We start from the raw sequence: 14,460 nt of genomic DNA, 5'->3' as shown, positions 1-14,460 counted from the left end.
CAGCACTGGATCATTGTAGATGTAGCGAAGATATATTGTACTTCTATCCAGCAAATGCAGAGTGGCCTTCTGATACAGGACAATGCAGCAGATGGAGTAAGCTGCTTGGGAAACTTTGGTTCATGTCATAGGTGGGTTTTTTTCATTTACCTTAAAGTGCGAATGTAAATAATTATATTTGCACAATGTGGGCACAAGGTGATTCTTACTCTGATAGAGAGTCCCTGTTTTCTTGCAGGTTATGTTGTCTGGGAAGGAGCTGACACAAAAGTGAAAAGAATAATTTAAAAATAAGTTTCTCACATGGTGGATTAAGTCAGAAGCAGAAACTATTATAGAATAAGCATGAGAATAACTGGTGGAGAATAAGTAACTGGTAAAACTCTAACAAAGCACTGACATTTGACAGCTGTCTTCAGATTTTTTGTAGCAGACTATATGAAGTAATTCATGATCATACGACCTCTCAAACAGTGTTCACAAAACCTTGAACAAGTTTACTGATTAATTGATTTTCTAATCCTGCTGTGAATTATGTTTTACTCTCAGTTATCCTAAACAGTGCTGGCTTCATTCCCTTGTGTTCTCTTCCCTTCCTTACTATTCCTGCAAGTGATGAGTCAGATTAAGGAACTGATCCAGCTGAAAACTAACCAGTTTTTGTTGTTGTTATGATCAGTTTGCTGACCTGCGTGATGAGGTAGTAACATGACTAGAAACAAAGGCAAGCCTGTTTGCTTTTCTTAGTTACCCTTTACAGGCCCATCTCCTCCTGTTCCGTTGAACCCCATCAGGATTTGTGGACTAGTGGTAGGACATTTCTCCTAATACAGAGAAATATGGGTTTAGAATTGAGTTAAATTGCAATTAATAATAAAAAAGAGTTTGTTTGTTTGTTTGTTTGTTTTGTGATGGTGTTGCAGTAGGTGTATAGAAATGTCAGTACTGTAAGTAATGCTTAAACTTGACACAGAGGTTTTAGGAAGTTATTTTAAATTATTTTCATTTATAAACATCCAAGTGTTCTGATGCATATGCATGAGGAAATATGGTTTTGCTATGCCTACACATGGGTTAGCAGGAAATAGATACAATTTGGTGTCATCCTAATAACACGAACACTATTGTGTCTCTTTGCAGAGACAGATTAGAGACAGTCATCATTCCAAGAATTGACTTCTGAAGCTGATGAAGAGGGCTCAGAGCTGAAACAGAGATGGAGATTGCACTGGACTAGACATGGCAGGTCACAGCCCAGATGAACATGGATCAGAGTGTCAAACAATTATATTCTCTGAGCAGCGTACAGAGTTGCTCGCTGCTGCATGAGATAGAGATGCTGCTTTCGATTTTCTTGATGGCCTTGATCAATGGAGTAGAACTAGAATAGCTTAGAGGAGATGGAATACTTGTGTGTATATGTGTTTGAAAAATTAATCTTTAAGTGCATCTCACGTGGCAGCAAGAGGAGGACATTTTAAACCGGCAAGCTTTCTTAGGACTGGCAAAACCCAATGAAACGGTGATGAGTTCAGGCTTACTTAATAGGGTCAGCACCACTTTTAGAACAAGGGATATTTGCACAAAACATTTGTAGCCTGTTGGCATGAAAAAAGCCCTCACTGCTAGTTGCTTATGTTTAAATGAAAAACTATATGTGACTGTATGACACGTTTTAGAAATTGCACTTCAAAATACAGGCTCTGCAAAAGCCTTGTAAAGTCATGCTCTCCAAAGTCAGGGAATTTCAAAGCATAGGTTTTGCAAAATCCATTTTCGCCTTCAGCATTGTTCTTTTTTCTTCCTTACAACTCCAGCTCCTTTTCCTTTTTATGCGAAAGCGGCTGCTTCTTACTTCTCCGTCATCCTGGGCGCTACTGTTGAGGTTACAGGTGCTCAAGTTTTCCAAGTGCTTTTTTTGGCTGAGAGGAGCACCAGAGAGGAAAGCGGCGTGTAGTGCTGAGATGCCAGAGAGTGTAGCTGATGAGTACTGACGGGCTGCACATGGGCGAAGGATGAATGTTGGAGATGTGTTGGCCAAGAGGGGTAGATTTCATGGCAGGAACAAAATGTTCAGGGCAACTTCACCACTTCATTGAGAAATTTCCATTACTGGCTGTAAAAGGCAGAGGGAACTAGGACAGATGTGTTTTCCCCAAATTCACTTCCTGAGTAAAATAACCTCTAAAAAGAAATCAGTCTTTGCTGCCAAGCAAAATGATGCTCTGCAAAAGAAGAGCTATGTCAAGGGTATTTTTTTAACCATTAATTTCAGAGGTTGTGAGATCATTGGAGGCAGGTAAGAGACTGTCAGATTTTTTTTTCCCAATACAGAAGGAGCTTTTTTTTCCCCCTTTTTAACAAAGGGGGTGTCTTATAAGATAGAAAGTGTGCATATGTTAAAAAACAACCAACACCGCCACTTCACTGTTACTAAAAGACCTTCCAGTTGTTTCATACTTATTGTAGGATATATGCTGCTGTAGGATATGTACTGCTTATTGCTCTTCAAAATGGTCAGTATTTCACTGGAAAAGTCTTAAGGCAAAAGGATAAGACTAGAGGCTCTTCTGTATTTTCTTTCTGATTTGTACATGTTTTCCCAAATATTTTCCTGTGGGGATTTTTTTTTTTTTTAAAGGAACAGCTCCTGAGGTTGTAGTTAACTACCAGAATTAGGCTTGAAAAGCCCATGGTTTAAACTCTTCCAGAATCATAAACCATCATAATTTTTAGTGGATTTCACTGTGTGTTTGTAATTGTAAGTGGATGAGTTAAAACCACTAGGAGAAAGATTGCCTGGCAGTTCTGTTCCTGAGGTTAGCACACAATACCCTGGGCAGATACCATCTCCCTGTGCCACCTGTACGGACACTGGCTCAAACAACGCTGACGAATTTAGGTTGGAAGTCCTCAAATGGCTATCACCATGAACACAAAAATAAGCAAACACTGCAGATTTATTTGTCTTTTATTTAGTATTTTTCTCTAACTCTTTATAAAGTAGTTAGGCTCTCTAAAATATATTGGTTTAAAAATGTTTTATTAGGAGTTGTTAGATTTATTTCCTGGCTTACTCTTAGCTATTTTTAAAAGGCTTTAAGCATGTCTTCTGTGCATGTGTGTTAAAATGACATTGGTGTACTGAAGGTGTATTTTTACTGTTGTAACAGGAAAAGCATTCTGACCTCTTTTAAAATGAGCAATCATATGTATAATCAACTTGGTTAAAACTTCCTTCCTGGTAAGTGCAGCACTTCCTTTGCATCTGGATGTGAGGGTGAGCAAGAAAAGCAGAACAGCTTAAACAAAGATTTTTTTGTGTGTGAATGATCTTCCTTTAGAAAAATAGGAACTTCAGAAATTAAACAAATGAGTCGTCTTCAGCAATTCAGCCTTTACTTTATAAGCAGGTAATATTTCCTTGTATTTTGTCAATTTTAGAAGTGGGGTATCCGCAGTCGTTGCTTTCCGGAACTTGAAAAGAGAATTTTAGTTAGCGTGTTGTTTCAGTTTAACCTTTTGTATTCTGATTTTCTTGTTTTGTTATCTGCTAAGGCATCGTTACATTTGTTTTATTTTTTACAGCAGTTAAGAGGACGATTTTATGTGTAAAAAGCATTGTCTGGAAAAGTTGTTCAGTACATTGCTGTAGCTTAAACTGAGTATAAGAAAGCTCAAGGGGCAGCTTGTGTGAGCGCGCCCAGTCAGTGCTGCCTCTTCCAAGCTCTCGCTAAATCATTTCCACTTTAATATTGTTCAATGGAAATTAACTGTGAGCAACAATATTTCTTGTTTACTGAAAGCTGATAAGGTAGGCTGCTTGTGCTCAAAGTTGTTTTACAGGTGTTTTAGGAGAGAATTGATGTACAGGGTAATAAGTTGACATCAGCTTGGGAGTTTTTTCTTCTGTAATAAACTAATACTTTGTGCTGGAAGTGCTTACTTTTAAAATGGATGGATGTTATCAGTCTGGGGAATTGATTTATTTCAAAGAAGCACATCTAAGGATACTAGGCTGGAATTTAGATGCACGTTAAATATATGTCTTCTGAAGTAGTCCATGACTTTTGAATCATAATGGCTTTTTTTTGGTGTAAGTCCTCATTCTTCACTAAAAAGGGACACAGAGGAAAATGGGAATAGGCTCAGCTTTGTCCAGTCTGAAAATAAATGGGTTGTTTTGTTACTTTCTGTCATTCCTAGAGCTTGGTGGGATCACATTCTGCTCATACACAGTAGCGTGTCTTTTGATTTCTATGAAAATCCACTTATGTTAATATCAGCAGCATCAAAACAGATGAGGCAGCAGAAGGATCAGTGCTTGATCGAATAGAAGCAAGAACAAATCAGTATGGAGGAAATATAAATGCAGACTGCTTATCCTCAGTGAAATCTGGGAAGGCTGTTTAAAAGCTCTATTTTAATTATTTAATCATTGAGGGTTTATGTGTTTGTATTTGTTGTTGTTGTGGGTTTGGGTTTTTTGGTTGTGTTTATTTGTTTTGGGTTTTTCTTAATATTTGTTATTGAATATATTACATCTAAGTTGGCTTATATAAATCAAGGATTTATGACCAGAACTTAAAGGGAAATACAAAAAGCGTATACCTAGCAGGATTCTGACTGGACTGTGATTTTAATTGAGAGGAGTTATAAAGTAAGAGTAAAGAAAAATGTAAATGAGAAGGTAATCAAGTATTTTGTATGTTTTGCTAGATTTCTTCTGGCATGGAGTTGGGGGATTATGAACAGCCCGTTGTTATGAGAGAGGAAAACAAGCGAAGGAGAAGAAGGATGAAACCTCATTGTACATCGAGTAATTTGTCGTCAATGGAGCTGATATCCATTGAGTTCATTTTACCCACAAGCAACAAACATACTAAAGTACCGGAAATGATGTTACTCGAAATAGCTGGCAACTGTACGGTTGAGCAAATGAAAGCACAGATTTGGATGCGTGCAATAGAGATGAGTCAAACCGCAGACTTCTACCATGCATTCACCCCAGATCAGTTTATTCTGCAGTATCAGAAGAAAGGGCAGTGGTATGAGATTTATGATAAGCATCAAGTATTACAGACATTAGACTGCATATTGTACTGGAAAGTATTACAGAAGAAGGTGGGCAAGATCTATGTTGTCCAGAAACAAAAACCATCAGAAGAAGTTCAGGAATTTCAGCGGCAGCTTAACGACTTAATTGGTTACGATGTCACTGATGTAAGCAACGTGCATGATGATGAGCTAGAATTTACCCGTCGCAGGTTAGTCACTCCACGAATGATAGAGGTAGCCTGTAGAGATCCCAAATTGTATGCAATGCACCCATGGACTACGTCTAAACCACTCCCAGAATATTTATTTAAAAAGATCACTAATAATAACATTTTCATAATCATACATAGAGGAACAACTAGCCAAAAAATTAAAGTGTCAATAGATGACACGCCAGATATGATTCTCCATAGCTTTTTCACAAAAATGGCAAAGAAAAAGTCTTTGATGGACATTCCTGAAGATCATAGTGAACTGGATTTTGTTCTCAGGATTTGCGGCAGAGACGAGTACATTACTGGAGAGACACCAATCAAAGATTTTCACTGGATAAGACAATGCCTTAAGAATGGGGAAGAGATCCACCTTGTCTTAGACAATCCCCCTGACCCAAATGAGGATGAGGTTCAGAAGGAAGAGTGGCCCTTGGTGGATGACTGTACAGGAGTTACAGGGTATCATGAACAATTGACAATAGATGGAAAAGATCATGAGAGAGTTTTCACTATCTCATTGTGGGATTGTAATAGGAAATTTAGGGTGAAAATAATTGGTATTGATATCCCAGTTTTACCAAGAAATACTGATCTCACTGTGTTTGTGGAGGCTAACATTCAACATGGGCAGCAGCTCCTTTCACAGAGGAGAACTTCATCGAAGCCTTTTACTGAGGAGGTTCTGTGGAATATTTGGTTGGAGTTTGATATCAAAATCAAAGACTTGCCTAAAGGAGCACTCCTGAATCTTCAGATATACTGCGGCAAAGCACAGGGACTGTCCACAAAGACGAACCTTCAGTCACATGAGTCCCCCAACTCTGATTCAAAGTGCAAAACTCAGCTTCTCTATTACGTAAATCTTTTGTTGATAGATCACCGTTTCCTGCTACGCAGTGGGGAGTATGTGCTCCACATGTGGAAAATTCCAGGCAAGGGGGAAGAACAAGGAAGTATCAATGCAGACAAGCTCACATCAGCAACTAACCCAGATAAAGAGAACTCAATGGCCATTTCTATTGTGCTGGACAAATATTGTCACCCAATTGCCTTGCCCAAGCACAGGATAACGTCAGACCCCCAAGGGGACAGGACACGAGCCGAAATGCCCAACCAGCTTCGCAAGCAACTTGAAGAAATCATAGCAACTGACCCACTTAATCCACTTTCTCCTGAGGACAAAGAACTGTTGTGGCACTTTAGATATGAAAGCATAAAGCACCCCAAGGCGTATCCTAAGCTGCTTAGCTCCGTGAAATGGGGACAACAAGAAATAGTGGCCAAAACTTACCAGTTGCTAGCTAAGAAGGAGGTTTGGGATCAAAGCACTTTAGATGTTGGACTCACAATGCAGCTTCTGGACTGTAACTTTTCGGATGAAAATGTTCGAGCAATGGCAGTTCAAAAACTGGAAAGTTTAGAAGATGATGATGTTCTTCATTATCTTTTACAGCTTGTGCAGGTGAGGTATATTTGCATTCTTGAAATCTGCCTGCCTGGAATATTGGCATTGCCCCATCATCATTCCAGTCTTGGTGGGTCTAGTTAGTAATCCCTTTTTTTGAAGTCTTCAGTGTTTAGTCAAAGCAGTGGTAGTAACCAAATTAACCCAAAACACGCTTTCTACATTCTGCCTTTTGCCTATGTTGTTATTTTTGCGTTACCACGGCCTAGTGTCTTACAATTTGTGTCTTGTGTTACAGTAGTTTGTTTTTTCTGGAGATTGTCAACACTAGCACAGCTATGATGGAGCAAATCCAAACTGTGCTGTCTCTAATCCTGTCTGTCTCAGGTCTGAATCACATAGCACTGAAGAACTGTTGACCAGCTTCACCAACAGTTTAGAAAGAATGTAGACAGAAAGGAAGTGAAGGCAGATGTTGACCTGGGCAAGGCCTGAAGAAAAATCTGGGTTTGGCTTTTAGGTCCAGAATAACAGTGTAGCTACATAGCATATGGCAATGACTTCAGTCTTGTAGTGTTAAGGGGGGACCAAATTTGTCTAGAAAAATTTTTAAAAGTAAATGAAGGGTTTCTAGGACTCCATAAGATTAATTCGTTCTGGGAAGCTGGGTGAGAAATTGTGCTTTTAATGGCGATGAATCACCGCTGTATCGATTTGAAGCGCTTTGTATGTGAATCTTCCAGATGAAATGTTGAGGTTTATATCAGTTATACAAGAAAATTGGTTTGTTTGCTTTCTCACAACATGGTGCCGGAGCTGGGCCGGCTGCTGTCAGCGGCAGAGTGGCGTCTGCAGGCTGATGAAAAGGTGTAACCCTGCGGTTCTTCCTGGTAAACGCGTCCCCTGAAGCAAGGCAGCTCCGCAGGCTCCCCAAACCTGACAGGGCCCTGGTTTGTGCAGAAAGGCTGTCTCCCTGCAGAGCAGGAAACGCTTTTTTTGAAGAATCAGAGGACAGAATTGAGTTGTTGTTGTTTTTGGTTTTTTTTTTAATAAAAGAACTGCTGCAGCCTGGGAACCTGCAGGATGGGGCTTTTAATTTCTGTGGGTTCTGATAGAGCCCAGGTTCCCAGGAAAATGATGTTAGTATTTCAGATTTTGCTGCACATCAGTAGTGCTTTAAACAAGGCCTTTTGAGCCTTGTCTTTGCTTGTCTGAAGATTAAGCTCCTCAGGCAGAATTTATGCACTTCTGCATTAACCAAAGGAGCTGCTACGGTTACCTCATTGGGCCTCCCACGTAGCTGCTGCTATATATATGCTTGGTGTGTGAGCTTTTGCTGTCTACATGTGGCTCAGCAATTTTATTCACTTTTGTATCCAAAGCAGGGGCTTGGGGTGGTGATAGGTTGATATCAAAGTACCTGAGAGAATGAGGGAATTTTAAAAAATTTGTTTCTGAAATTATTTGGTTTTGAAATTATTTATTTTCAGGAAGTACAAATCTGGAGTGTTTTAAAAATAATACATCTAACAGTAAATTAAATTACTGTAGCATAAAATCAGAGTAACTTAACTTCAGTGTCTCATTTTTAGTAAGAAACATAGTTAGAAATTAAAAGATTGCCATCCCCAAAAAGGAAAAACCTACTAAATCCCAGCATTTACCTCTCCGCTGCTTCCTTGTCTTTCTTTCCTTGGCTAACAACGGAGTGTGAGCCATCAGCTCCCTGCAGCAGAGTATTGGTACCACAGAGTATTTGAAAATCCACGTTTTTCAGAGAATGGTGTCTGCCATTCCTCTGCTCTGACAGGCACAGCTGAGATGTCTCTATTGCGAACGGTCATCACTTTTCGCATGCACGCCTTCAGGAAAGCTTGATGCCTTATGTCACTCTGCACGGGATATTCACATTTTAGCTCCCAGCAGAGTTAGAAGCCAAACAAACATTTTATTTTCCCCCAGGTTTATCCCAAATAGAAGCAGCTGTGCCATAAATAAACCTATTGAACTTCCTATAAAGGTCTGTTGTTCTCTGTGCACTTGATAAAACATGGATAGGATAGTTAAAATACAACAGTATCCATTGTAAAGCAAACACTGGTTACTTTGGTCCTTGTATGTGGCAGTGAGTAAAGCTCTCCTGGTGAACTGACAAGGCAAAGGTATGTGCAGGGACCTGCTGAAGTGCCAGCAGATGCTTTTTAATGGCTAGCTATTAAAATGTTCATATTTGACTTTATGAAGAAAAAAGAAAACTGGGATTGACTTTTAAAATATTAATTTCTAAAACTTAAGCATGTTCATAATACATTTTTCTAATATTCTTTTATGTTAACCTGTATTTGCAATCCTAGTATAAGGAGGTTTTGTTTTGAAGTGATGGCCGGTTGTTTGGCTGCATTTAATTCTTAAATTGGTTTTTAGGGCTATGTAAGCAAATCAGTTTTAATTTATGTAGTAATTATTGCTTTGGGGTGCCTTATTGCAGTGAAAATAAATTTCTATTAAAAACCCCTCATACCTTCATCATCTCTCACACAAAGTAAGAGGATATATATCTATTTTAAAATCAATTTATGTTTGTGAATTCTCATTATCTTCTTAAATAAGATGGTGTTGCTTGAGGAAATCAAACAGTATTGCAGAGATGGTCCCGACTGTTCTTGCAGAATTGTAATAGTGTACAAGGGCAAGTCTGGTGCTTGGCTTTCTCGTCTGTCTCTTAGACGGCAGCTGGAAAGAACAAGTAGCATTTTACAAGTTGGTTCATTCCAGAAGGTTGACTGAAAAAGCTAGATTTTTTTTTTTCTGTTGAATAAACCCACAGGAAGTTTTACTTTTCAGAAACAGTGTTGATATTTTAATAGTAAAAAATACAACTGTGTGCCACAGTACTTTTAAGAGTTTATAAAATAAAACCCTATGATTTGTTTGAGGAATTTAGTAGACCTCTGCTGATGGATTGGTTGCTTCTTTGCGAGGTGCAAACCACAGTGGTCTTGAAAGAGCCATTCTGTTCTGTTGAATAACTGTGGCAGAAGGTTTGCATACTTCGTTGATTCCAAAAGCTGAGCGTACGACATGCACCCAGCTCTCTGCACATCCCTTTGCTTTCCCTTCATCTCCCTCCATGCCGCTTCCTGGCACTCTGCTTCCAGAACCTGAAGCTGTTCACCAGCCCCCTCAGTCCTCGACAGGGATTATGTGATCCTATTCCAGGGATTGTATGCTTCTTATTTCTCTTTTTTTGCCGTGGGGTATACATGCATACTTTTTTTCTTCCACTAATCTTAATACAAACCTCCTATAAACTTGAGTCCCTCAAGCAACAGGAAAGAAGCTGCTGGAAAAAACACCCGAAGTGGACAAGTTCCCTGGCACAGGCTGGTACCTGGAAGTGGAAAGGTTTTCTGGTAGATCTGTTCACTTGATTATTGGGATGGGGGAGAGAATAACAGCAAAAAAATCCCAATCCTGACACTTCAAAAAGAGTTGTTGACTTTTTGTTTCCACCTTTTTTTGGCAGTAGCTTGGAAATATCTGTGGGCTTGGGTGGAGCCAAGTGGCTCTTGGAGGAGAAAAAATACATCTGTGCTCATAGAGTCATTAAAAAAAAAAAAGCCTGGTGAATTCTTCCTCTTAATTGTACTCCATTACTATAGGATGTGTATCAGAGCCTCTGTTCAATTTTGTCATTCATGTAGGGGTTAAAAGCCAGATCAGGAGCTCCAGAAAGCTGCTCCTGTATCCCATGCTTGCTGGGAAACCTGGCAGTGAACCCTGGTGCCTGAGTCCTGAATGGCAGATGTCAAAAACCAGTGCTTTATTATTGACAATTTTTATTAAAGAATGATGATAAATATGTCATTTCATTTGGCAGTAATCTTTCCAAGCCTTCCCAGTGTCAGTCAGACTGCAGAATGTTTTCTGATCTTGCTGGGTTTTGCTATGGCCTGAGAATTATGTTGCTTTGTTGACCTATCTTCCTGTGCTCAGATTGGCCTCACTGGTTAACTACTCCCTACGTTGCTTTATTTGTCGCATTAATAGTACACCTGGAAAGAACCTGTTGCAAAGAAAAAGTGCTCCTTGAGTCAAACACAGAAAACCCTGGCTTTGTTTTTTTCAACTTTGTTTCCGTGAAAGACCTTCTGTCTTACTGTACATTTTCTACTCCTGCAGCCGTGTGTTCACTACATGTCATTGGCAATTAAAAGTTCAGTGCGATCTTAAATATGTTAATAACCTGTCTTCTGTGTTTGTGTTACTCAGGCTGTGAAATTTGAGCCGTATCATGACAGCGCATTAGCCAGATTTCTGCTCAAACGTGGTTTGAGAGTAAGTACTTCAAAATACAGCCAATTTGTGCTAAAGGTACTGGCATTGTTAAAAGTTTTCATCAAGCAGTGCGTGCTGATTGTAGTGTTTTTCTTTACCTCTAGAACAAAAGAATTGGTCACTTCTTGTTTTGGTTCTTAAGAAGCGAGATTGCCCAGTCCATGCATTACCAGCAGAGGTTTGCGGTCATCCTGGAAGCCTATCTTAGGGGCTGTGGAAAAGCAATGCTACATGATTTCATGAAGCAGGTTCAAGTAATTGAATTGCTGCATAAAGTCACGATGGAGATAAAATCAGTTTCTGCAGAAAAGTATGATGTCACTTCTCAAGGTATTTGCTGACAGGCATTTCTTTGTTTGTAATAATCCTGTTTTTTCTCTTTGGGTGTGAAAATCTAGGCATAAAATTGTGATGTTTATTTAGAAAATTCATGGATAATTTACTGTCAAAGGGCATCTTTATTACTTCTTTTAAAATGCCAGTATAAATTAATGTTGATTGAACCAATAATACATTTGTTTGCTCATTCCACCCCAAAAGGGGAAGAATATCAATGTTCTAGACACGCAGTACTTTCCCATGCCTTGGCTTATCTTCTTGAACCTCACGCCATGCAGCTGGGAGACAGCTAAGTTTGTGTATATAACCCTTAGCTGAATGCCAGCACTGAAGAAAGAAGCAATCCAGGACACAAATATTAACTGGAAATAAAGAGGAAAAGTGGGACTTGCCAAGAAACACAGCCTTACCCTAGGCAGTCACTGAAAGACTCTTGGCAGGAGGACTGGGGAGGAGCCCAGTACAGCCCCCGCTGTGCCACAAAAGTAGCTGGTGGACCAGCGGTGTCTATACAAACTATACATCTCTGGGGTTTTGCAATGTGCTGAACAGGGGTCCTGTGAGACACAGATGTGGCATTGCTGTTTCTAGTTCTTGTCAGCACTGCTTTGGAAGCCACAGTGGGGTTATGCAATGCCTGTTTACCTCTGGGTTTTGTCTGCATTTATTTATTTATTTTTTCCCAGCTTCCTTAAAAGCTTGTTTGTGATGATTCCTGTTAGTTGCTTGGTGTTGGGAATAAGTGTGAGAAGATATATGACAATATTCAGATTCAAAAAAGTTGTAGAGCGACAAGTTCTTCCTGCATGTTCAGCCTGGTATATTCCAGGCTGGAAGCCCTTGGTTCGGAAAGCCATTCCACTCTGGTTCTGCAGAAGTGGCTGCTGTGGTGGTGTTTCAAAAGGAAGTTGAAGGAAAAATGCATTTATGCTTCAACATATAATTTAATATGTTACCACATAGTGTGAGTTAGGGGGCTTACTGCACCCCTTTATAAAATCTTATTTCTAAACAACTTTCTAAAATTTGTGGTCATAACTCCATGGTTTGGGAAGAAACTTTACAGCCTTGCAGATGCACATGTCTGTAACAGCACTGGTTTCCATAATACATTATCTTTGAAGGATATGTGGGCAAAGAAGAAAAGTTTCAAGAGAAAGCAATCACATTAACACCCACCAGGTTTTGAAGTTAAAGAATCTCTGTATGCAATGTGCAGCAGAACATTGAAAGATGACTTATATAATTGACATTTTCACTGAATAAGGCTTCCTGAAACTAAGGAGTGTCCTACTAATGCTATATCTAATTTAATTTATTCTCAGATTATTGAGGATATGGTTTTTCCCACAGGCACTCTCTACTTCTTACATTTCTAAAAATGTATATCCTAGCATTTCTTCTTAAGTTTATTGCTTCTTTTTTGCTCCATCATTTCTAATGTTCATAGCCGTTTATATTTTCAGTCTGAATGTTTCCGACTGTTTCCTTTTGTCATGCAGCCTCATCTAATTCCTGTATTTATTTTTCTTCTTCCAGTATTTGTGGATTTTTTTAAAGAATAAATTCCTTCCTTTTAGATCCATATCAGTCCAGTAGCAGTCATGCTGTCATACTGTTTCTTTCACTTTTCATGTAGTCTCTGTGCTTATATTTGAACAGAGCAAGTAATAATAAATAATTTCTGCAGATCATAGTATTACAGCTTGCATAGGATTATCTGCTTTCATCACCATTCTGTGCTAGATGATTTGTCTCCCAAGAATGTGTCTATGCAGCTGTTTCTTCTCTTAAAATACATAGCACTTTGTTCTTAAGCCAGAACAACTTGAAAATTGTTTTAGCAAATGCCTTCACTTGCAATTTAAACTCAACTAATTCCTGATCTTTACTATCTTCAATTGGTCAGCATACAGTATTCAAATTACATTACAATGAGGAGACTTAATGAAATCAAGCTACATTTGTCTAGGAAATACATAGTTACATTTTAGAAAGCTGTTTCATGACCCAAATTATGACAGCCTGAGGGGTTTTGGGTTGGGTCTGTTTTTGGATTTGGTTTTGGCCTGGTTTTGAAAGATATCTGATTATAAAGCCCACTTATTAGCTCTGCTATATTGCTGTCAGATTTTTTTTTCTACCAGAAGAGATACCACATTAGTCACCTGGCACTGCTAGGTAGTTCTTCTCTAAAAGCCTTTAGGATAGGTGTAGCAGTTGTGTTCTGTGAGTTCTCAGGTAATTCTTCTGGCTTGAATTACTTAATTTGATAGCAGCTTTAGAAACGTCTTCATTTTCTGGACATGACCCAGCAATGTGTGCTTGCAGCCCAAAAAACCAACCGTACCCTGGGCTGCATCAGCAGGAGCATGGCCAGCAGGTCAGGAAGGTGATCCTGCCCCTCTGCTCTGCTCTGGTGAGACCCCAGCTGCAGTGCTGAGTCCAGCTCTGGATTCCTCAGTACAGGACAGACATGGACCTGTTGGAGAGGGGCCAGAGGAGGGACACCAAGGTAATCAGAGGGCTGGAACAGCTCTGCTGTGAGGACAGGCGGAGAGAGTTGGGGTTGTTCTGCCTGGAGAAGAGAAGGCTCCGGGGAGACCTTATCGTGGCCTTTGAATACTTAAAAGGGGCCTATAAGAGAGATGGGGACAGACTTTTTAGCAGAGACTGTTGTGACAGGACAAGGGGTAATGGTCTTAAACTAAAAGAGGGGAGATTCGTGCTAGACATGAGGAAGAACTTTTTTTCAATGAAGGTGTTGCAACACAGCCCCAGCTTGCCCAGAGAGGTGGTAGATGCCCGGTCTCTGGAAACATCCCAGGCCAGGCTGGACGGGGCTCTGAGCAACCTGATCTAGTTGAAGATGTTCCTGCTCATTGCAGGCAGGTTGGACTAGATGACCTTTGATGATGGCTTCCAGCCCAAACCATTCTATGACTGCATGATGTTATGATTTTGTATATAAAGTATCCAGGCCTGTGTCTAGCTTTCTCATTACAATTTTTTGCTCTTTAATTTTTATCTCCAAAATTACTTGAACATGTATACGCAGCCTCTGCTGTGATGCTGCAGTTTTTTATCTGCCAGAGTTCAGGTCTT

General features: G+C 39.6%; 1 protein-coding gene across 2 annotated transcripts in view; it reads left to right on the top strand.

Annotated features, from left to right (window-relative positions):
• Positions 1–14,460, top strand: part of PIK3CG (phosphatidylinositol-4,5-bisphosphate 3-kinase catalytic subunit gamma) — a 33,697-nt gene that overhangs the window by 1,526 nt on the left and 17,711 nt on the right. The window contains exons 1-4 of one of the 2 annotated variants that reach the window (XM_005498099.3): positions 3,275–3,413; positions 4,720–6,735; positions 10,951–11,016; positions 11,121–11,346. In XM_005498099.3, coding sequence (XP_005498156.1) covers positions 4,732–6,735; positions 10,951–11,016; positions 11,121–11,346 — 2,296 coding nt within the window. In that variant the 5' untranslated portion in view covers positions 3,275–3,413; positions 4,720–4,731. Of the gene's footprint in view, positions 1–3,274; positions 3,414–4,719; positions 6,736–10,950; positions 11,017–11,120; positions 11,347–14,460 lie in introns of those variants that run through there. The other variant, XM_065049047.1, reaches the window with a different exon arrangement.

This window comes from Columba livia, chromosome 1 (genome assembly GCF_036013475.1).
Source record: "Columba livia isolate bColLiv1 breed racing homer chromosome 1, bColLiv1.pat.W.v2, whole genome shotgun sequence".
Classification (NCBI taxonomy): Eukaryota; Metazoa; Chordata; class Aves; order Columbiformes; family Columbidae; genus Columba; species Columba livia.
The sequence above is the reverse complement of the archived record's forward strand: the minus strand, read 5'-3'. Positions and strand labels throughout refer to the sequence as shown.